Here is a 24,072-nt window from a genome sequence, read left to right as displayed (position 1 = left end):
TACAATACATTAAATCAAGGCTCCCTAACCTTTCTTTACCTAAGAACATATTCTAGAATACCCAGCGGACAACGAGCAACAATTATATTTTTTAAATTTAAATGTACTGAAAAACATTCTTAATAATTCCTTTTAAGTTTAATACAAAACTTCTAGGACTAAAAATGAAACATTTTATTAAAATATCTATATTTATTTTTCATATTTCTAAAAAAACGCATAATAAATAAATTTATTATGTTTATAAAGAAAAGTTTTGATTTTTCAAATATATTAGAAAAACCTGCAAAAAATTTTAAAAGCAGAATGAAGCAATTTAAAAAAAAAATTAGTTTCTTCCATTTTGTTTGTAAAAGGTTTTATAAATTTCTTATTATCTTCTATCTATGAAATATTTTTATTTATTCAAGAATTTATTTATTCATTTCATTTATTAATTCATATTTTTATTTATTCATTTTACTTTTACTGTAGAGAGAAGATGTTAATAAATGGAAAAAGGACTGAAATTATTAATTGGGAAAAAAGCAAAGATTTAGAAGTTCTTATTAACCGAAAAAATTAATAAAATTATTTTTGATAGAAAAAATATGAAATAACATTAAATAATATACAAATTATTTAAACGTTATCATCACAACCATACTAACATCCTCTCAACAAAATCTTAGAAAGGTTTAAAGAGCTGCTAATTTATAACATTTAGAAAAATAATATAATAAGTGTTCAACACTACAAGAACACATTGAATCAGAGTAATGCGAAGATGTGAATAAATAAAATAAATATGACTGAAATTATTAATTGGAAGGAAAAGAAGTAAATATTTTGGACTTCTCACTAACAGAAAAATGCTTATGAGAAATTCTGACGGGAAAAACGTAGAAAAAATGCACAACATGCAGATAATTTAAAGGTAATCATCATAACCACACTTTATATCTTCCCAGCAGAACTCAGTGTGACAGTACATTTTGCTGCCATTTCATCCGCAATATTTTTATAGTGTTTGCGATGTACAAAGACGGATATGCACACAACAAATGTCCAATCAATACACTCTTGGTCAGCTGGCACGTATCTCAATGGTCATTTTTGTTCCGTCCACAAATTCAATGTCAGTCACAGGAACAATAAAACGTTTCTGCAAAATTGTTGACATTGGAGGTGCATAAACAAATTTACTATCTCCTATGGATAACTAGTGTCAAGAAATGTTTAACACTGCAAGACAGCATTATATCAGATGGTTAAAGTCAAGTTGCCATTTAATGATATAAAATAATTTGTATGACTTTAATAAAAGAGATTTTGCCAACTTTTTATACGGCTATACATGGCTTCATTGTAACAGAGTGGCTTATCACATAAGAGTTTAAATTACTTAGAAGTAGTGGTGGATATAAACCCTATAAATCGAATTTACTAAACCAAGAATCATACATTAAAAGACTATCATTTGAAAATATTTATCCACTGTCCGGAGCAAGTTAGTATCTCTGATATATTTATATATAACACATATAAAGACTTACGGTGAAGTTTTCAATTTTAGTTTCTTAGTTCTCCTATAATAAAGAAATAAGAAAAAGATTCATTATTTTTTACATAAATAGAAATGTAATCAATAAAATTGCAAGTGGCCAATTATTAACAGCATTAGCAAATATTTTTGAACAAATGATATAGTTCATAATTTTTTAGTAAAAAATATATAGCTTTCTACTCAAAAACTTGAAAAGTAATAGTCACATGTAGGAATATAGATTAGAAAAAAAGATTAAATGTCTAGAATTGCTATTTTAACTCGTACTCAGTTTTAAAATACATTTGACATGTTTCTATAGCAGTTTTATTGTTTATTATGTTGTTGCTTAAGAACTTTTTTCCTAACATAATTTTTTATAACATATCACAATTCGAGGTAATTTAAGTATACCTCAATGTTTTGACAATTAAATTTAAATTCAATTCTTTTAGACCTATAGAAAAAATTTTAAAAATTACAAAGCATTTTAAATTTTTTTGCTTGAAACATAACTGGTTTTTGATATAATTTTTTTTAAACTTAAAAAATAATTAAAGTTATAAGTGCTAATTCAATTATTATCAAATAAAAAATTTATTTCGAACTTTGTCATTTGAATTCATTTTAACAGACCTCAAAGTGGGGAGAAAAAAAATCAGGATAGTTTTTGGTGCAGTATACATTTATCAGGCAACTTTTAAAAGGGGCATACAACAAACTTAAAAGTATAATTTGTTGTACATAAGTATAATAAAAGTACATTTTATTGCAAAAGAATAATAAAAAATGCTATTTTTAGCTTCAGAGTTACATTGTTCAAAACTGGATCTATTAATGGTTTCCAGAATAATTTTTTAATGGAGCACTAAACAATTCATAACAACTTAAGACCAATACATGAAAAAAAATTAACCAGTAACAATTAGTTAATATTCCCTCATACCAATATATAATTAAAACTGAGGCACTTTTCCATTAGCCGGGTGCAAATCTTGCCAATTGTGAACCAAACGCAAGCCAAGTCGCCCAGCGAAACGAATGACAAAACAGTCAATAGAAAAAAAGTTGAAAACTTTCAACTATAAACAAATATTGTTAGCCGTTACCACACATCAACGTACTCTGTCACAAAAGACAAGACAGTTTCATTTCATGCTTCTGATCGCATATTGCATTTTTTGACAAATATAATTTTCTCTTTAATAAAAAAGAGACTGCATCTTCTTCAGTTCTGGCTAAATCCCAAATTTCCATCATTTTTTAAGACAAAAATTAAGATGCAAGAAAGAAAAGAAAACGTGCTTTGTTTTGAATGAATTCAAGGAGCACGTGGCCCCAAACTAACATTTCCCTTTATGGTTGTAAGAAATTTGGCGGAATTCTACATTATTTGGCAATTATCCACTCGCGGCCAGCTAACTAAATCAAATAATAATAATAAAACTTTTATCAAATAATTTCGGAGCAAGATTTTAATAATCTGCTCAGTGAATGTAATGCTTAACATTTTTGCATAAAAGTAATTTAGTGGATGATTCCTCACTTCATCTTTTACAAATTCTCTGATCATTAACTAGATTGGAATTGATCGTTTTAAAAATCAGATGAAAAAAGAAATGACGAAATCAGATGAAAAATTCTACCCTACAAGATTTACTTAAGCATTCTCTGAAAATAATAAATAAGAGCATGATCCCTGATTCCTCGCGATCAAAATTTGCAGACAAAATTTTTAATTTATAAGATGCCTGAATTACCTAAAAAGCTTGAAACAATTAATACTTTGGGTAAGGCTATATGCCTGACCCATGTTTGTAATTAGTGGAAGGTCCCTAAGTTTGAAATATCAAATATTGCAATTGTTATTAGCATTATTAATTAAAATAAAAAAATCTCTTGAATTAAAAGTTCAAATCTTTCAATTCTTCAAATTGATTATTTCAAAATCCACTTTTATCTTTGTTGAAAAAAGGATGTTCAACAACAAAACATTAACAAAAAAATCAGAAAGATCTGGACAACTAATAAGCCCCTGCAAGATATGATGTAAAAAATTTCATAACTTATAATTTAAGACTTTTCAAACCATTATTAAATTAAATAATTTCTAAAAAAAATTCAGTTTTACGTAAAACAATCTTTGAATAATCGAGTTTTACTATTGTTTGTAATTTTTTTAGAAAAAAATTATCTAAAAAAAAAAATTTACAAATTTTTCAAATATTACAAATTTACAACTTCTAAAAAATTTTTTTTTAGAAGGCCGGGATAGCCTGGTCGGTAGGGCGCTGGGCCCATGTCCAAGAGTTTGTGGGTTCGAACCCCGCCGGCCGAATCGCAAAGTCCTCCATATTCCCGTAACAAATCAATACCTCTGGGGGTACTGAATTGGAGATCGATCGTTCTCTGATTCAGGTAAAAATTATGTATGGATGTATGAACGGGTCCGTCTTATAGACAGGTGTGACGTATGATGTGGCAGAAGTCGAATTTTTGGCTATAAATGGCGCCACTGAAAAACAATAATCGCACACTTTTCCTTAAATTTGCTCAGTTTCACCAAGCAGGCTTGCCCGTGTGGCATTAGAACTAAATATTTTTTTTAGACTCGAAAGGATCTCGAGAGATAGAGAAACATCCAAAAATGAAATTAACATTAAAATGTTCAACCTTCAGAATGATAATATTCTAGATTGAGACTATTTTTGTGGTCATTCATGGTCAATTATACAAATCTGTTGAAATAGAGTTATGTTTAAACAAAAAATATTAGCATTTGTGTCGAATTCTGTAATTTAATTAACAGTTAATATCTTGTGCAAGTTCATCCTTTGAACAATTAAGATTAGCACTTAGCAGAAGAAAATTCAATTATTAGCTCGATCATAGTTATTTAGATACAGTTGAACATTGGGTAGGTATATTGGGAACAAAGATTATTTCACTCAAAGATGAAATTTTTTTAATAATTATTTCCTCTAATAATTGTTTGAAATTTTTTAATTATAAGTTATTAAAAAGTTTACATCATTTCAAATATAGCAGATTTCTTGTAGTTTTCCTGATATTTCTGATAAAAAATCCTTGAAAAAAAATTTTTTTTAAACATTTTATTTGTAAAGCTGAAAACTCTGATTTAAATAAAAATAAAAGTAACAATAAACAACTCAGATAATAAACAACTCATGCTGACTACTTTCATAATCTGTGAACTTTCAAAATTATTTTACCACCATTTTGTAAAATTTAATCAAGTTTTATAATTATTAGTAAATTATCCCAATTAAGAGTAAATTTATAAAAAAATTATATGTATTTTAACACTTTAAAGATTAAGTTAGGACAATTTATTCTCATTCAGTTGACAGGGATCATTAGATAGAACATTAATTGTATTTGAAAAAATTTTAATCTATGATTGTTTTTGTAATGGAAAAGCTACTTACTTTGGTATAACCTTGATATCATTTAATACAGGATTAGTGCTGTAATAAAAAATACAAATTAAGATATAAGCACACATAAGCTATTGAAACATGAAGTTTTTAATATTTTTTGAAGTTTAATAGTTATTAAAAGTGCTTGTAGAATCCAAACCCCTAAAAAATTCAAAAGAAATTTAGTATAAAAAAATTTCTTAACAATTTGTACACATTTCTTTTGTATGCAGAAATGCATACAAAAGAATTTGGTAATATAATTATAATTATGATATAATTATATTAATTATAATAAAAATAATTATAATAATATAATTAATTATAATAAAAATTTGATAATATAATTATAAACTTTTCATTGAATTACAAAGTACAGATTTTTGATACAGGACACGAAATTTCTGCTGACAATCAAATTTTTAAGATAAGTGAATAAGCATTATCTTCCAAATTGTTGAGTTTCAAATTAAGCTACATATGCCCATCTAACACCGCTATATTGTTAAACTACATAGATTACCATGCCTTAATCCAGTGGCACACAAAAGTGTTTTGAAATCAAAAGACAGTATTTTTTTTTGAACAAAAGATGCTTTATTATACACTTTTATAATTCTTTCTTTTCAAAAAGTTTTAAATTCACTTTAAAACTTCCAAAAATATGAGAAGATACATAATAAGTGAAATTATCATTAAGCAATTTAAACTTTTCCTGACTGAACTATTATGAATATACTTTTCCAGACTGCAGCAACCCCCATATTTTAATGGTCAAAAATCCAAATCTGTCATAAGGGTATTTTCAATCCGAGATAGTATGTTTTTATTTCTGATTTCATAATTTAAAATACTATTTGCACTAATTATAGCACATTTGAGGTCACCTCTTTCAACCATTAACAAAGGAATTTAATTTTTGAAAATCAGGCAATATCTGATTTTTGCAAATTGTACTCTTTGACTTTATGCAAACCTGGCACTTGGTCAAAGTAAAAAATCAGGACAACATATTTCAAAAACTCATGACATTTAAGATGAGCAAATGACAAATTGAAATCAATATATTTTTTATTAAAAGATGTTTTAAGCTGTGATGGCTCAGGGGATAGAGCGTTCGCCTTCCAATGAGGTGAACTGGGTTTGAATCCCAGCATGGCTGGTCGATACAAATTCCGCATCCGGCTTGCACCCACTACAGTGATGACATGAAATACCCTCAGTGGTAGAAGGATCATGGGTTAGAGTTCCCTTGCCGTCAGGCTAACCGTGGGAGGTTCTCGTGGTCTTCCTCTTTATTTAACGGAAATGCGGCTTTGTTCCATCAAAAAGTCCTCTGCAAAGGCAAATTTCTCCCAATACCTAATCCAGGAGTTTCCCTGTCTTCTGCATTGAGTTCACAATTACAAGGCTACGATGTTGAACATTAGTAGTCGTAAACCCCCCAAAAATTGGGTTAACTGTACAACCACGGTTATAAAATATAAAATAATAACTGTTTTGTGTAATAAAGGCAAATTTTATCCCAAAAGAATAATAAAATAAACTATTTCAGGTTAACTTTGATCAGTCAGAAAGTTTAAACAGTTTCAGCAAAATTTTATTATTTGGGCACAGAAAACTCATAATAATTTTAGATCAACATGTAGAAAACTTTTACACTACTGTCAATTAGTTGTCTACTGTCAATACTGTCAAGTGTCAATTAGGTTTTCCTCATACCAATAATTAAATTTGTGATTGAGTTAAAAACTTCCTTTAAGAACTTTCAAGTAGAGTTGCAATAATCTTGAAATGACAACACTGTGAATATTCCACTTAACATTTTTGTTCAAAGGTAATTCAGTGGATTATACCTCAATTTACTACTTAAAAATTCCCTGATATGATAAGAATCGATCATTTTTAAAATCTGATGAAAAAGACAAATCAACAATTGTGAAACTACAAAAACCCACTCAACAAAGTTTGTTACTGCAAGTGCATAGATAAGCACATGATCCATCACAAAAATTTGATAATATAAAATTGATGATTCTTAAAATGATTGAATTCCAAAATAATTTGAAACAATGAATCCAGCTGATTAAGTTATATGCCAAAATCATATATTTATAATTAGCGAGCAAACCTAAAGTTTGATTTAAATAATTTTATGATTTCTAAAAGCATTATTACTTAAGTAAAAAAAAGTTAGTTTGAAAATACAAATTTTTCTATTCTTGGAATCCTTTGTTCAAAAATTTGCATTCATTTTCATAAAAAATGGGATGTTTTGAATACAAACAAAAATCATGAATATCAGGATAAAAACCAAAAAAACTGGAAAACTATGTTAATAAAGATAAATAGTAAGATAAATCCCAATAACTGATACCGTCTTTAATTCTTTAAAAGCATGAAGTGATATGCACTGTTTTTAGTTTTTATAGTCAACAGGAATTTGTTAATCATAAAAATACTTACTCAAACTTCTGCTTAAATCTAAGCATTTTTTCTAGATGAGAGCTGTCGTAAATCCTGAAAAATTATTTAGCATTAATTAGATTCATTTAACAGTTAAATATATATTATAGGTATGAAGATAAAGTTTTGCTTACTATCTTTTCTTATTAAGTGATTATTTTGGAGAATAAAATCATGTATTTGAAATTATTGATAATGAATGTGATTGTTCAATTGTTGAATCAATGAATTTGAATTGTCGGGAGAAAAACACGAGCACCCTAATTAATTTTTGTTGTAATAATCGATTTTTTCACATACAAGGACTCGAATTGAATGGTTCCCGTAGGAATAACCTCAAATATACTAATTAAATTGTGCAGCCGATATTTTAAGTTACCAAATCAGACGGAAGCAACTATTTATAAACTTTGATTATATTCTTTAAAACTGTGATAACAGTTTTAACTTCAAGGAAAAAATTTTATTAAAGAATTCCATAATTTTTTTTATTTTCCATAGTTTTACCATTTTTTTTCTGGAGCACTGTACAACAAATGACAACCAGGAATAAAAAAAATTTTATTTCATATTTCAGTAAAGACACTAAATTTGCATACAACAGGAAGCAACTATTCATAAACTTTGATTATATTTTTTAAAACTGTGATAACAGTTTTAGCATAAAAAAATTTCAGACTTCAAGGAAAAAATTTTATTAAAGAATTCCATAGTTTTTTTTATTTTCAGTAGTTCACAATTTTTTACAGAATTATTTTTATTTTTTTAATGCAAGTATTGCTCAAAAGCAAAGAATGAAAAATTCAAAACAAGTTTCTCATAAAAAGAACAACATTCCTGAAGTGTAATTAAAACTATGATACTTTTTTCAATACAAATTAAATTTTAATACAATCAAATAAAATAAAAACATCTTAGTAAATATCAATTATAACAATATCACACATCAAGTAAGAAAGACAATCAAAAAAAATTTTTAATAAGCCTTTTTGATGCATAATAATTTGAGTTTTTCTGTGAACCAACAGCAAATATTGCATTGACCTATAATTAACACATATTTATCTAGCATTATTTGCATTGTCATGAAACAAATACCGGCATTTTTATATTACAATAGGTCTGCTACTTATACAAATTTGAAAAACAAAAGAACTGAAGGTATGAATAACATTTCTCTCTTTTATTCAGAAGGAAAAAAAACTATCAGATACGATCACTACTTATTAGTAGTGATTGAAATTTTACAAGCAAACATCTCTATCAAAATCAAGAAGAAAAAAATGTTATTATCCAGAATAGTTTATTTCTTCTGAATAAACAAAAAAACTGAAACATACCACCAGAATAGGAAATTAGAAAAATTAGTCGATGGTCCGCAGATCTAGGATTAAAAGATATTAGAATATCCATTCATATTTACAGGTCTGTTTACATGTCTCTAACGTTTTTCTTTTTTCTTTTTAAATTTAATTTAAAAAAACTTTAAAAAAAAGCAATACAAAGAATATGTTATGTTCACAATTATGTTGAAATAGGCTATTTTAGGACAGACCAAAACCTGAAATTGAAAGTCAAAAACCATACCAGCATAAAAATCTTTTGCATCAATAACTGGTCCAGGAGACGTGGACAATTTTTCAGTTGTCCCAGGTTTATGGAGAACCATTAATTTTGATTAATTATTTACCCCAATATACAAATGATGAATTTTCATCATGCGGGTGAATTAAAAAACAAAAATTATTATACAGTACAGAACCCGTTATCTGGAAATCAGAAAACCGGAAAACCAAAAAGCCGGAACGAAATTCGATAAATGTTCCCGCCATTTTAAACAAAAATTTCCTAATAAGATTTTAGGATTTTTCTTTCTTTTTTGAAAGATGTTCACCTTACCATCATTTTGAAATAATCATTAGTGTATTACTTAATCGTTTTTTCTTATTTTTAAGATTATTTCCAAAAAAAAATTATTTTTTTTAGTTGGGTTTAACAATAAAAAAATGGCTTTTTGTAGCGATTCAGAAAACCGGAAAAATCAGGTATCCGGAATAGCGATGGTCCTGATCGTTCCGGATAATCGGTTCCCTACTGTACATAAATTCAAATTTTTCTTTAAAATTAATCTAGAAAATTATAAAGCCTTTAAAAAAAACTAAATATAATTACCGAAGTGAGATTTTACTTGAACAAAGAATTGAATTTCCAGTAACAGGTGAAAGAAACGCAGAAAGTACACTTCCATGAGTTGCAGCCTGAGAGACAGACTCTTTTTGAAAGCGTCTATCCCAGACTTTCATTAAGCTAGATAAAAAAGCAATTGAAAATGAAAGAATATTTTTTAAATTAAAAACAATATTTGTAGTACCCAAATTTAAAATTATAAAATAGATCTACACAAATAACTTATTAAATTATTCATTAAATGAAATGATTTAAAAATTCAATTATAATTATAAAAATTATAAATTGATGCCACAACCAAAATTAAAATTTATCCCCATAATTTAAACAACTTACAACAAACTTACCCATCAGAGTCTAAGGTGAGGCACAGATCTTTTTTTGTTGGATGCGAACTTACAGTTCGTACTGCTTTACTGGAACACTTCCATTGTGCTGCACAATGAAACCCCCTTTTAAAACCAGATCGAAATCTTTAAAAAAAAATGAAGATTAAAAATTTAAAGTAAGTTAATTAAGAATTTAAAGCAAAAATAAAAACATGTTAGCAGTGGTGATATAACAAAGAATTATGCACATAGATCAAAACCCACATGTAATCAAATGAACCATTAATTTCAATTTTTAATTCTGCACAATTTAAATAAAACAAATATTCAAATAGATAGGTTACTTTTATGTTATCAGCAAAGTTAAAAAAACAATGTAATAAGCAAAAAATAATAGATTTATAAAGCAGGGAATTGTTCTTCACTATACAGAAGTACCAATGTAAAGCATGAAAAGAAAAAAAATTACAGTTGCAACAAGGTTTTAATGTTGGGTAAATACTATCGGTAAACCTTCTTCTGAATAGCAAATGAAAATTATGCTTAGATGTTCTAATGTTCTCACTTTGATTAACTTTTGACCTAATGATCAAATCTTTACGTACAAAAAAAATTTATAAATAATAAACATAAGAATACCTTGACTAACTTTAGGCATAATAATCTTATTTTAAAATACACTAAAATACTTTAGTACTTGAAAAACTTTATCTAAAATATGTTAATTTATAAGTTCTTACTATTAATCCATTAAGGGACAACCTTCCCATGAACTTTTTTTTAAAAAAGATAGACTAATAACTTAATTTTTTCATTTTTAAAATTAATTTTGGAGAAAAAAGGCATTGTGCATCACTAATTTTATTAATAATATAGATATTTATATCTTGAAATGAAAATGGACCATTTCGATATTTTAAAACTAAAAATGGTAGTGGGCACTAGAAAATATTACATTAATCTAAGCATAAATATTTTACGACTTTTTTTTATGAAGTATTTTTACAAAAAAAAATTAGAAGTTAAAGAACAGAAGTCTTAAATAGGTTAATTACCAAAGTTATAAAATCAAACACAAAACATACTTTCTTTGAATATACCTTTTTACAACATATTCAGATTGCTGTCTTCAAAGTATAAGAGGTAGATGCAAACTAGAAAATGTGGTCCAAATAGAAGTTGAAAGTTTTAATCTTAAATTAAGACTTTAATCTAATTTTCAATATGAAAAATTTTCTACATTAAATTATGATAAATTTCTATATTATAATTACAGTCGGACCTCTATTTAACGAAGTCGCTAAATCCCGAAAAAAAGTTCGTTATGTGGAAAATTCGTTAAATAGAAAATCATCTTTTGAAATACTTACACAACGTGGAATAGGTTTTAAATTCACGGATACTAGAAATAATTAAAATTGCAATTGATACACCTTTATCTTGTAAATTATTATCAATTAATTAATTTATAAATCTTACCCCTAAAAGAAATCTGCAATGAAAGTAACAATAGAACAAAACATTATCCAGTGTGTTATACTATCATGCTACATATATTTTCCCCTGAATAAAAATGCTAAATTTTTATATATTAAAATTATTGCTTCATTTATTATAAATGTAATTTTAAACATACATTTTCACATGCATTCTTAATTTGAATTACTATTGATAAAGTCTGTTAATTTTGTCTGAATTTTTTGTTTGTAAAAGTGTTTTTTCTCATAATAGGTCTCGCATTTTTGTAATGCACCAAAAATTCCTTCAGGCGTATTCTCCTCAAAATGCAATCCACGTCGAATTGTTTCAAATGATTTTAACATTTCATCATATGAAGGTTTGCTAATTTCTTCATCATTTCCGTCTTCATCTTCTTCGTCTTCCTCACAATTTATAGCTGTATTGTTTTTATTTTTCACAAAGTCCAAAATATCTGATTCAGTTAATGTTTCGGTGGTTTCTGCTTCAGAATCAATAGTAAGAAAATCATTTATCCGTACATCATCATTAATTTCGTGGTTCTCTCTTAGCTGTACCCACATTTTTTTAAGTTCCTCTAAAGGAATATCATCCTCGTCCTCACTTTCCAAATTCTCAGCGTTGACAAAGAATCCAGCTTTAGCAAAACTGTTACGAATGGTGCGATCTGTAACATCAGAGTTCCATGCTTTGGAAATTTCTGTTATGCTTTCTCGCAAATTGATCTTTGGCATTGATTGCTTATTTTCAAGCGCAGCGATAACTTTTCGTACCATTCTTTTGCGGTAGTGCAGTTTAAAGTTTTGAATCACCCCTTGATCCATTGGTTGTAGCTTCAATGTAGTGTTTGGAGGCAAGTAAAAAACTGTAATGTTTTTCAGTTTTTTGCTGATATCCTTCGGGTGGGCAGGGCAATTGTCGAAAATTAGAGCAATTTTGCGATGCTCTGCAATCATAAGTTTGTCCAACTTTTGAATCCATTTTTCACAAATGTCTGCCGTCATCCATGATTTTTTGTTGAATTCATAATCAACCTCCAAAGATTTTGTGCCCTTAAAACATCTTGGAGTTTTGCTTTTTCCTATAATTAAGGGTTTTAGTTTTTGATTGCCAGTCATATTTGCCCCTAGCATGATAGTTATTCTTGATTTGCTGTGTTTTCCTCCAAAGCATTTTTCATTTTTGAATGTTAGGGTCTTTTGAGGCAAACATTGAAAAAATAAAGCCGTCTCATCAGCATTAAAAATGTTTTCTGGCTTATCTTTTAAAATTTTATTAAGAGTCTCTGCAATCCAACTTTCACAGTCCTTATTACTGACGTCATTACTTTCACCAGACATAACTTTTTCTACAATTCCTTGTTTTCTTTTAAACTTGTCAAGCCATCCACTACTTCCTCGAAATTCATCGTGTCCCAATGCCTTTGCAAATTGCATTGCTTTCTCGGTTATTAAAGGTCCAGAGATCGGCACGTTTTTATCTCGCATTGCGTGTATCCACTTCAAAACTGCCTCATTCACATTGTCATAGACACATGTTTTCAAACGTTTTGAACAAGGATTTGGTAAATCATTGTTTTCAATTTTATTACGGTTTCTTATTATCGTTGATAAGCTGCTTGAAGGAATACCAAATTTTGATGCAATATCTTTTTTTTTTACACCTCTATCCACTTCTTGAAGAATTAAATTTTTTTCTTTAATAGTCAGACACTTTCGCTTCGACATTTTGCAGCCGCAAGAAAAGCAACAAGCAGCACTCTGATCAGCAATCTAAAAACAGGAGGTGATTTCGAGAACGGAGCTCTACTGAGTGAACATTGAAAGTTTTTCTAGAAAGGAAGTGAACAGTGGGGGTGGGGATAATAGGACATGTCAATAAGGGACCTGGGACCACACACTATGGTGACCCATTCATTTTAGCTTCTCTGCTCATTTCCTATTCAAGGAATTTGACCCTTTCCCCCCTTTTCTAGTGACGTTGCATTTCCTGTATGAAATGCAAACAAAAAGGGAAAGGAATTTTACTTCTTTCTCTAAAAATTAAGGAGATGCGAAAATCAGTTCAAGGTCATTTCCCCCATGAAATGCGTTAAAAGTTAATAATTTTCTCAAATATTTTGGGAAATGGGGAAAGTAGATCTCAAAAAAAAATTCGTTAAATAGAAAATTCACTTCGCTATTTAGAAGTTATTTAACGAAGAAATTTCCAAAATGTTCTTGGTTCCACGAAAAAATTCGCAAAATAGAGAAATTCGTAAAATGGAAGTTCGTTAAATAGAAGTCCGACTGTATATATATTTCTATATTAAATACTATTATATTAAATACTTTACTTATATTTCTATTTTAAATTGCTATTCATGAAATAAAAAGACAAATCAAAAGATTTTTGAGCAAAACTTGACAACTTGTTTAAACAATTTCATGGAAAATGTAATTATTAATTGTATTGTCTTATTTAATCTAATCTATTTGTAGTTGTAAAGTATAAAAAAATGATACATTATATTCATGACAAAATTAAAAATTTATAATGGATCAATCAACAAGCCACAAGCAATAACATTTTAAAATATGTATCATTTAAAATAAAGAAAACTTTTCAAACATGATTTCTAAGGAATTATTTGACCAGTTTATATAAAATTTTAAACTTAGCGGAAGAAAAATATGAAGTTTAAAAAGGATTTTAAAAAAAATTGCATTATGTTATGCTTGGCTGAATGAGTTTTATAGTTGCACATGAAAAATTTCTGTTTCATACAATTAACCCTTAAGATCAGAATTGGCATAGGTTGAGGATACATTGAAAAAATTCAGGACAAAACTCATGGTTTTTACCATATAAAAAAAGAATTAAGAAATTTTGCTTTTGGCTAGTTGAAGTATTTTTTTACAATGACCAAAAAAAGTTTATAGTTTAAAATTTTAAACAATTAAAAATTAACTAATTGTTTATATTATTAATAAACGGTATTTCTCTTGAAACATTTTTCAAAATATGGAAAACATTACAAGGTACAATTCTAAAATGAAAAATTAAAATTAAGAAACAAGTATGAAGTAAAATAACTTTCAGAAGATTATAATGGTTATTAAAGAATATTAGACGATTTGTTCTTAATTTCATACTAAAAAATAAAAATTAAATGAACTTTGCGTGCATTTTCAATGAAAAAGTGGTGATCGAATGGCGAAAAGCAAATAATTTTTTAATCTCATATATCTGTGATTTTTTAATCTCTATTTATCCATTAATTGTCGACTGTTAATTTTGCCATATATTTTATCAACCGGTCGAAAACTAAATTAAATTGTAAAAAACCCTTTTGCCCAAACTACCAAACTGTCTAAAATTATCCACAACCGTTCACCCAAAACTGTCCAATTTTTTTCAATCTATAGTAATATAGTAAAAATTATTCCCTAGCAAACTTAACAATTTATCAAAATTGGCTTTTTCAGTAATCAACTTATACACCTGTCATACCAGAAATTTTCTATCTCACCATCAAAAATAGGGAGGTGACTTATACACCACTTATACACTCGATCTTATAAAATCTAAAATTTATAAAAATCAAATAAATTCAATTTTATAACAGAGTTCAGACGTGCCAACCTAGCAAAATTAACATTCAGGAGTTTCCCTAACAAGAATTCAGGAGATTTCAGGAGGGGTAAAAAAAGGTGCATGGTATGCAACATTTGGCACTTCTAAGGAATTTTAAGTAAAAAATTTATTAAATATAAGAATGCAAGAAATTTTACACACTAATAGAGCAATAATTGTTTAAAAATATTAAATGGAAATAAAATAATTAAACACAGATTTAGCAACACAAAACTATATTAGGTAGATACTCTTTAAATAAATACCATTTCCTTAATAAAACATAATTCAAAAACCCTTGACACTGTAATAAAAATGCACAAAAACTTTTAAAAAATAAACAAATTGAACAACTATTTTATTTTAAAAAACCAATTCAATACTAATGTATAAAAATACTAATGTCTGTACAATAAAGAACCAATTATCCGGGATGCTCGGGACCATCGCTATCCCGGATGTCTTAATTTCCCGGTTTCCTGGATCGATAAAAAAGTGTCGTTAATCGATGTTTTATCAAACCCAAATTACAAGGAAAAAATTTAAACACATTTTAAAGTAAGAGAAAAAAGAAAAGCACTCCTAAATCTAAAAAGGAAAAAAATTGTAGAAAAATAAAATTTAAAAGAATAAAATAATTTGCAAGTTTAGACAAGAAAAACAAGTTTAAAAAATAATTACGATTCCTAAATCAACTAATAAACAAAACCAATGATTAAATAACGCAATATATTTCATGGGGGGGGGGGCGAAAATAAAAGGAAAACCTATTAATCTAAATAAAAACAACACTTGAAAATTATCGAAACGATAGTTAAAAAACGGCACTAGCATAAATATTAAAATCTAGAACAAGGCAAGATCAACGGACTTTAAAAAAAAAAAAAAAAACTAATGAAAAAATTTGGTAATACAAATAATTTTATTTAGTGCAAAATTTATCATGAAAAAAAAAAAAACGTAGTGGAATCAGAAAAACGAAACTGCAATCTGCTTCATAAAATAATTGTATGCTTAAATTAATAAACAATTCTCCTTTTTTTTTTTTTATAAAAACGCGATTTTTAATTAAAGCAGGTGTGATTCCACATCAAGAAAACTTGCGAATGATACCGCACTTCCAAGGAATCAGAATTTATTCAAAAGAAAAACATTTTATTTTTATTAATCGATGTCAAATAGATAAATATATTTTTCTCTTTCATCTTCTGTTCACTGATATGCATGTGCAATGCCTTTTCCCCACCCCCTCGTAAATCAAACAGCAAACGAAATCATCATGCTACTCCTTTGAGTTTAACGACCTAAAAGAGAATGAAGATCTAAAATCTTCAAGGTCGCGGAAGAAATGACGTTTCTCTGGGTAAACGGGGAAAAAAATTCTTCCCTTCCTCACATTTTCCTCTACTCAACTTCAAGGATTAGTCCAGTTTCCGCTTTTTTTTTCATATCGTTTTAGTTCAAAATGGCGGGAGAACCGAGCAAATTTTTTTTCCGGATTATCTGGATACCAGATAAATGGTTCTCTACTGTATGCATGAAAAAAAGAGTTGCAGACTTAGCTCTCCGCAATTAAGTTTTGCTAAAGTCATTGGTACATGATTTGTTGAAATTGATCCATACTTCCGTTTCGACTTAAGACATCCTTGAAATTTTATTTATTTTCTTTTTTAAATATACGAAGACTAAACGAATAATTGATATCACGTTGCTAGTTTACGAGCTTGTTGCCAACCGTGGAAAAATACGCATTAAAAACTATAAAAACAGCAAGATACAATATCAATTCCAACTATCGAGAGTACGAGTTTCCCCACTACTGAACGGACGACACTCGATAACGACATGTGACGTCATTGCATTCAACTCTACACGAAAGAAGAGGAAGATTTCACCCGCCCCCAGTGTAAGGGGGCGGGTGAAATAGTAGTGTTAAGAGGTAACGTTGAAGAGGGGGGAAAATAAAGCATGTTCAGCTACGCTTCAGGCAGATGGTAGTTTGATAAGAGGGGATGGAATTCAAGCTGAAAGAAAAACTTACTTTCGCACTCGCGGAAAAATTAGGTAATTTTGAGTTTGGCCGTCGATCGCAGTAAAATTCGGGAGTTTTTCAAATCACTTCCGGAGGGCGGGAGAATAACTCAAAATTCGGGAGACTCCCGCAAAATGCGGGAGAGTTGGCACGTCTGAGATTTCAAATCTATGAATTTTTTAAAACAGATCAAATAAAAACTAAATAAACTCCTCAACCACCAAAATATTTGCTAAAAATCATCTTTTCATGTTTCTCAAATTATATTCCCCACATAACCAATAAAAAATCCTGCCCTTTTTCTAAACTTTAATAAACAAAGACTTGTAGAATTATATCTTTAAAAAACATAAAAATGAATTTCATTTTTTTAAAATAGATCTCCATCTTTGAGAACCTATATATTAATTATAACATCACAACAAAAAAATTGTTATGAAATATGTGCAACATGCTTAAAAAATACCATAAATATGTGTAATACATATTATGGAAAAAAATAACCATACATAAAAAAACTGTTATGATTAATAGTTATGATTTCACTTTTACCTTTTTTCACGATTGTCTATTAGAGATACACAGCCATCACTTTGAGCAATGAGAAATTCATTGGGAGACACAAAGTCAAAGTATTTGAATAGAATGTTGTCCTCTTTAAATGCCTAAAATAATACAAATCAATTATAGAAATAGAGTTTCAAAAACAAATGCGGCTGTTTAAATATCCTGCAAGCATACTTTTAGCAATTTTGGACTGTCCCTTGTTAGCAAAATTAAACTATTTCCAAATAATTTATAATAGAAAGTCACCACACTTGGACTTTTACCGTAGTAGTCTAATTTCAGGATAAAACTCAAATAAATTATATAATTTTGCATAATACTAAATCTTCGCTTTAATTCAATATTTAAAATTTTGAGTAGAAAATTCTGTAGGAATCTTTTGTGTGCAAAACTATTAACCTTAGTAAGTCTTCAATGACATTTTTTCTTTCCCCACATTCAACTTTTTTACAAAATCTTAAATTTTTCGATGAGTAACTTTAATTTACATTTTTTATATTGTTTTTTTAAGAAAATTTAGGAAATAAGGGAATTTTAATGTGTTATATAAACATTGCTCATACACCTCTTCCCTTTTTGTCCTCAAAAATAAGCAAATCACAAATCTCCATCTGTTTGGTGCTTACAAAGTATTTGAACGGCCCCGGTAAACAAAATATTAAAATTTAGTCTATTTTTATCAAAATGATCTTCACAGAGCCAGAGAAATCGCTTAGAACTATGCTATTATAATGAATCTAAAGTTTAATTTTCAAATATTAAACACCAGTACTAAATTACTTATATTCTCTTCTGAAAATTATTAAGGTTATATTAAAATGTACTGAAAAATTTATTTTAAAATTGTACTAATTTAGAGGCAAATATGTTAAGAAATAGAACAAAAAATTTCCTTTTGTAGACTCAAACTTTTCTATTTTTTTTAGCAACGAGATTTTTAAAATAAAATTTTCAAGAAACCACCAAAATGTCATTTAACGCAGTAATGGGAAGATTTAAATTTTGCATGGCATTATTGCATTTATAAAGTGAAACCTTCATCAAATATCCATAAACAAGTGCATAATTTTCTGAGTACTAACTCAAGCTTTTACTGAACTTTAGGCAAGCAGCTTTCTTTAAAAAAAAATAAAAAATAAAAAGTTTTTTTCTGTGTTATCCTATGGAAAAGAAGAGCATAGCAAGGAAATTCCCATAAATTTTTTACTTACAGGCTCAATGCTTGAAGGGTTTAAAATTACTCATAAATCAATAAATCTTTTTTATACGTCATTGAACCCTTTTTCTCATGTTAAATCACTTTTAAACTTTTAATTTTATATCATTATTTTCTTCTCAGTTTCTATTCTGTAAGTTTTTTTCTGTATCAGAAAATGGTTATAATTTTATCTGGCAATAAATTTTGCTTAAACCATTTAGAAAACAATTGTAATTTGCATAGACATCAAGTACAGAGTTCCAGTTGATATCTGACCAATCTTGCCAGTCAGCCAGAGATTGGCAATAGTTTTCATTTTTCAACATAAATTCTGCTGGTAGGAAATGTTTGAAACTTGTTTTGTCCTATTCAGTTCCAATAAGAAACTTCCGCTAAGAAGCTCCAATTCAGTTTTAAAAACTAATTAATGTAAAAGTGGGCCAAATTTAGCCAATTCCTATTGTCCAACATTTTGCTTGTAGCAGTAGAAACTAAGTAAAACTTATATTTTATCCATCACACCTTATACTGATTCTAGCATTCCTGATTAATTACCAGCACTCCTTATACTTATACTGATGTTTTATAAGGTTAAAGGTCATTGTCTAAAAAAATTGCCTTTATTTCAAAATATTGCTACACAAAAATTTTTTTTGATATTCACCAAAGTGACTATGTAAATCTCGATATTAAACATTAATATATAGCAACAAATTATATTATATTGAAATAGCATTATATTGAAAAAACATTAATGTATAGCAACCAAATTTTGCAAACATTATTGCTGGCATCATTCAATTGCTGGCATCATTCAAGAAATATATGCGAACTTGAATAACTAAATTAGGAATACTATGTCGTCCTGGGAAATAATTTAGAAAATTTATTTTTCATTATATGATATATTATTTCTTAAAAGAACAAATTTAAAGAGAAATAAATAGAAAATTCAAAATCTGCACTGAAAGTAAAAATTACGTACCTCTACAAAAGATTTACTTTCAATATCTGTTTGCCGTATGGTACCATCGAGGCTTGAAGAAAATATCTGAGAGGGGCATTCTGGATTAACCTTTATAAGTGTCACACTCTCAGTATGAGGAGTGTAAAAATATGGCTCTGTATTCTAAGAAATAAGAAGTTTTAAATAACAAATCTCTTAAAGCATCAAATTTAAACAAATTACAAGTTGTATAGTTTGCAAAAAAAAAGCAAACCTCCAGAAAAACTTTAGATCTAATGATGGGATTTTCACATATTAAGATAAGGATTCAAGTTTTAGGGTTCAAAAGCCTAACTTTAAATATGCTAATCAACTAGTGCAGATGATATTTAGATGCAAAAATGTACTTGTTAATATCAATGTTAAATTTCATGCAATAGTTTTGCTGAATTTTGATTTTTGGCCTTCAAAATATGGAAGATACTGAAAATCGTAACATTTACTATACGCCATATTGCAGGTTTCACACGTGCTGCTTGTGTATTTCGCCATATCTCCAAAACTAATAAAGCAAATCAAAAACATTTTGCATACAAGTATAAAATTTGTTCATTGAAACGTAATTTCATGCAAAATATTATTTTTATACTGATTTTTCGTTTCTTATTATTATATTTACCAATGATGGAAAAAACTTTTGAATAGTAAGATATGAAAATAATTTTACCAATTCAAGCTACATAATTTTAAAAGACAAATGTCAAACTTTGAATAAAATTAACTGAATAGTTTTGGAGAAATACAAATTTAAGAAAGACTTCTTCAAGATGAAAAAATATGCAAAAAGTTAATTTGATATAAAATGGGCCCAAGGTTTCAACTTTTCTTTTGCCTGAACTTATGCGATCATTTTTTTTTCAAGATTGCAGTGCTAATCACCAATATTTTGAGGATATAGAATCTACAACTCTCAATAAAAATGCATGTTCATTCAGAAAAAGTACATACCTGTGTCTGATTTTGTTACTTAAAATATTGTATGTATTAATTAGTTGCACCATAAGATTAGGTCATTATATCATTAAGATTGAACCCTAGTAAACAAAAATTCTATGATTAGGTCAAAAATTAATCAGGTTGTTTGCCTTTTGTGCATTGTGCAACACAAATCAGTATTTAAAAAGAAATATTTGGGAAGTCATGCAATGTTAATTTTAGTATATTTGTTAGAAACGGCAGTCAATAATTAAGCAAAAAAATATGTTGAGGATAACCAATTAGTATTTAATCAAGGGAAAAAATAAAAACACAATCAAAATCTAACACATCTTTATTGAGGAAAACACAACTGAAAAGATCAAAAAGTGCTTGATTGTAAGAACAAATGGAGTTGAGACGAAAGGAAATTATTAGAAAAACCTAAGTTCCATCCTGCAATCAAACAAGTTTAAATATTTCTAAAATCATCTTCCCCATTAATGATTCGATAGATTTGGATAACGTTTTAGTTTTTTCTGTCCTAAATATTCGTGACATATATATTTTTCGACTTCATTTTTAACGAGGATTCTAATATATTACGATCAGTCAGTTGAACATCCTGCCCTATAATGTAGGCAAAGAATAAAATAAATACAATGACTAAAACTTGAACTACAGAATTAAGTAAGATTACTTTAAATGCACAGCAACATGGCATACAATCATGTGATCCCTTTCTCACATTCTGAATCAACAGTATAAAGTTTGAAATCATGATTAAATGTGCAAAAAAAAATTTAAAAATATTTTTTTTCTCTTCTTTTCCATGTTTATAAAATAAGTTTTTGCTGTTCTTTTAGCAGTAAAAGATTTACTCAACTTTAAAAAATTTAATATTAAAAAAATTAATACATTTTTTACAATAATTAAAATAGAATTGTAAATAAAGGAATCAGAATCTACACAAAGGTTTAGTTATATTTTATTTTATAACCGTCACTGAATAGCCGACCCAATTTTTGGGTTTTTGGCTACTGATGCTCAACTACGTAGCCTTGTAATTTTGAACCCGATCCAGAAGACAAGGGAACTCCTGGATCAAGTATTGTGACAAATTTTGTCTTTGTGGAGAACTGTTCTGGTGGAACTAACCCGCATTTGTGTTACATGGAGAGGAACACCATGAGAGCCTCCCACTGTTAGCCTAGCGGCAAGGAGACTAACCCACAATCCGTCTACTACTGAGAATATTTCACATCAGCACTGTGATCAGTGCAAGCCGAATGCGGAATTCATATCAACCAACCATTGCTGGAATTTGAACCTGGTTCACCTCATTGGAAGGCGAACGCTCTATCCCCTGAGTCATCGCGGCTCAAGGTTGAGTTAAAATAATATATGAGCTTATATACCATCAGTCATTGCAAATTAACAACATGTATAATCTCAGATACATTTGACAAAAATTTCTGTCATGCCACAAACAAACTTTTCATTATTGAAAGAATTTTGATTGTGATTTAAAAATTTTTCTTGTTATTTGAAACAAGTAGTTCAGACTAATTATTCAAATCTTTACTTCATTATAAGTGTAAAATAATTTATTCCGTCATAGTTTCAACTTAGATGTGTGAAAATTAATTTAATTGCAGACTTAAAACAAATATTTAAAAATAAACAAAAATTAAGTTGTTAAGGTAGGCCGTAAGAGACAAGTAAACATTCATTCTAAACTTTGATACTATCAATCATTGAAACACATAAATTTTTTAAGGAGAGAAATTACGAAAGATTCTGAAGAAGGAAAAAAAAAACAAATTTTGATGAAAGCAAAAAACAAAAATGTTGTAGAGAGTTATAAATATTTTAATAAGGTAATATTGTTCATGATTATTTATGAAAATATAAGTTATATCCATTCTAATTTTTATAGCATGTAGGAATAAAACAAAGTTTTGAAAAAATATTACTTAACTAGGGGGTAAAGCCCAGTGTTCGCTGCCGCTCACTAACCCCGATGATTGCTTCGCAATAATTGTTTTTTCTTGCCAGAAAACAGTTTTTCTACTAAAGTTAAAAATATTCACTTAACATCTATGTACTAAAAGGAATTCTGTTTACTTACGCTCTTGCGCCTCTACTTCCCACTTCTAAATATTACTATCTATTAGTATTATAAACATTTAGATCTCTTGGTGAACACTGAAGTGATTTTTTAATTATCATTTTTTTTTAAATAACATTTATATTCTTAATACATTATATTGTTCAAACAAATTTGATGAGTTCACAACCATAATTTAAAATTTTCACTAATAATAGCAGTACTGAAAAATAACTTTAAATTAGGGATACAAAAATATTTTAAGGAAAACAATACCTTTACGACTTTTGTTAATTTTATGATGATGACAACCTAAACAATATGGAAATGAATGGGGGGGAACTGGATCCCACCACGTGATTTTCCGGCCAATAAAAATGCGCTGACAACAATGGAAAACGGTATCAGACCATTATGATTTTATGTTATATAGAGATATCATGTCTTTAAATTATCTAATTTTAAATTAGGACATAGAAGAAATTTGAAAATAGAAGAAATTTGAGATCAAGAAGCCAAACTAGTAAAAATAAAAACCACATAAAATTTTTTATCATTTTTCACAAGAAATGAATGCCTTACTGTATTCCACAAAGAAATATGACCACCAACAAAACCTGCAAGTATGATGGTTCTATCCACAGCAGGATGAAAGGCAATGCTTGACAAAGTAAAAGGATAAGTATATGAAGTGAACACCAATGGATCAAAACGATCTAAGTCATATGGAAAACTAAAAAATAAATAAATAATAAGTCTAGAAGTTATGAAAAAAAGCAATAAGCACAGATTTAAATTTTACATTAAAAGTACTTTACCAGGGGTCTGTCCAAACATTTTGTGAAAGGTCCGGTTTTTTCTGAAATTGTGAAAAAATTACTCACATTCCTTCAACCAGGGTCCGCTTTTATGAATTTGTGCAAATAGGGTCCGTTATTGCAAAACTTTTTCAAGGAGTTTTTAAATTGTAAATAGATACAAGATTATGCTCAGCACTGTAAAATTATAATCAAAAATATTTAATTTTCAAAAATAAACAGCAATTGCTGCTTCTAAACTAGAGATGCAACATACAAATATTTGGTATTTAGCCTATACTGCTGAACGCAGAATATTCATTTCGGACGAATAATGGAAGAATCGTCTGCCGAAGACAATATTTAATTAGTTTACATCTATCTTTCTTGTTTCCTACCCTGGGAA

General features: G+C 28.2%; 1 protein-coding gene across 3 annotated transcripts in view; it reads right to left on the bottom strand.

Annotated features, from left to right (window-relative positions):
- LOC110282549 (WD repeat-containing protein 76) overlaps positions 1-24,072 on the bottom strand; it is a 58,126-nt gene that overhangs the window by 6,324 nt on the left and 27,730 nt on the right. For all 3 annotated transcript variants that reach the window (XM_087164202.1, XM_087164205.1, XM_087164203.1), the window contains 8 exons: positions 23,452-23,602; positions 19,824-19,967; positions 17,626-17,738; positions 9,966-10,091; positions 9,604-9,738; positions 7,432-7,485; positions 4,975-5,013; positions 1,536-1,568 (listed from right to left, as the gene is read on the bottom strand). In XM_087164202.1, coding sequence (XP_087020328.1) covers positions 1,536-1,568; positions 4,975-5,013; positions 7,432-7,485; positions 9,604-9,738; positions 9,966-10,091; positions 17,626-17,738; positions 19,824-19,967; positions 23,452-23,602 — 795 coding nt within the window. The remainder of the gene's footprint in view (positions 1-1,535; positions 1,569-4,974; positions 5,014-7,431; positions 7,486-9,603; positions 9,739-9,965; positions 10,092-17,625; positions 17,739-19,823; positions 19,968-23,451; positions 23,603-24,072) is intronic.

The sequence above is a fragment of the Parasteatoda tepidariorum genome, chromosome 5 (genome assembly GCF_982258835.1).
Source record: "Parasteatoda tepidariorum strain Cologne lab strain chromosome 5, Ptep-v5.0, whole genome shotgun sequence".
NCBI lineage: Eukaryota > Metazoa > Arthropoda > Arachnida > Araneae > Theridiidae > Parasteatoda > Parasteatoda tepidariorum.
Note: the sequence above shows the minus strand (reverse complement) of the source record. Positions and strands in the feature narration are given on the sequence as shown.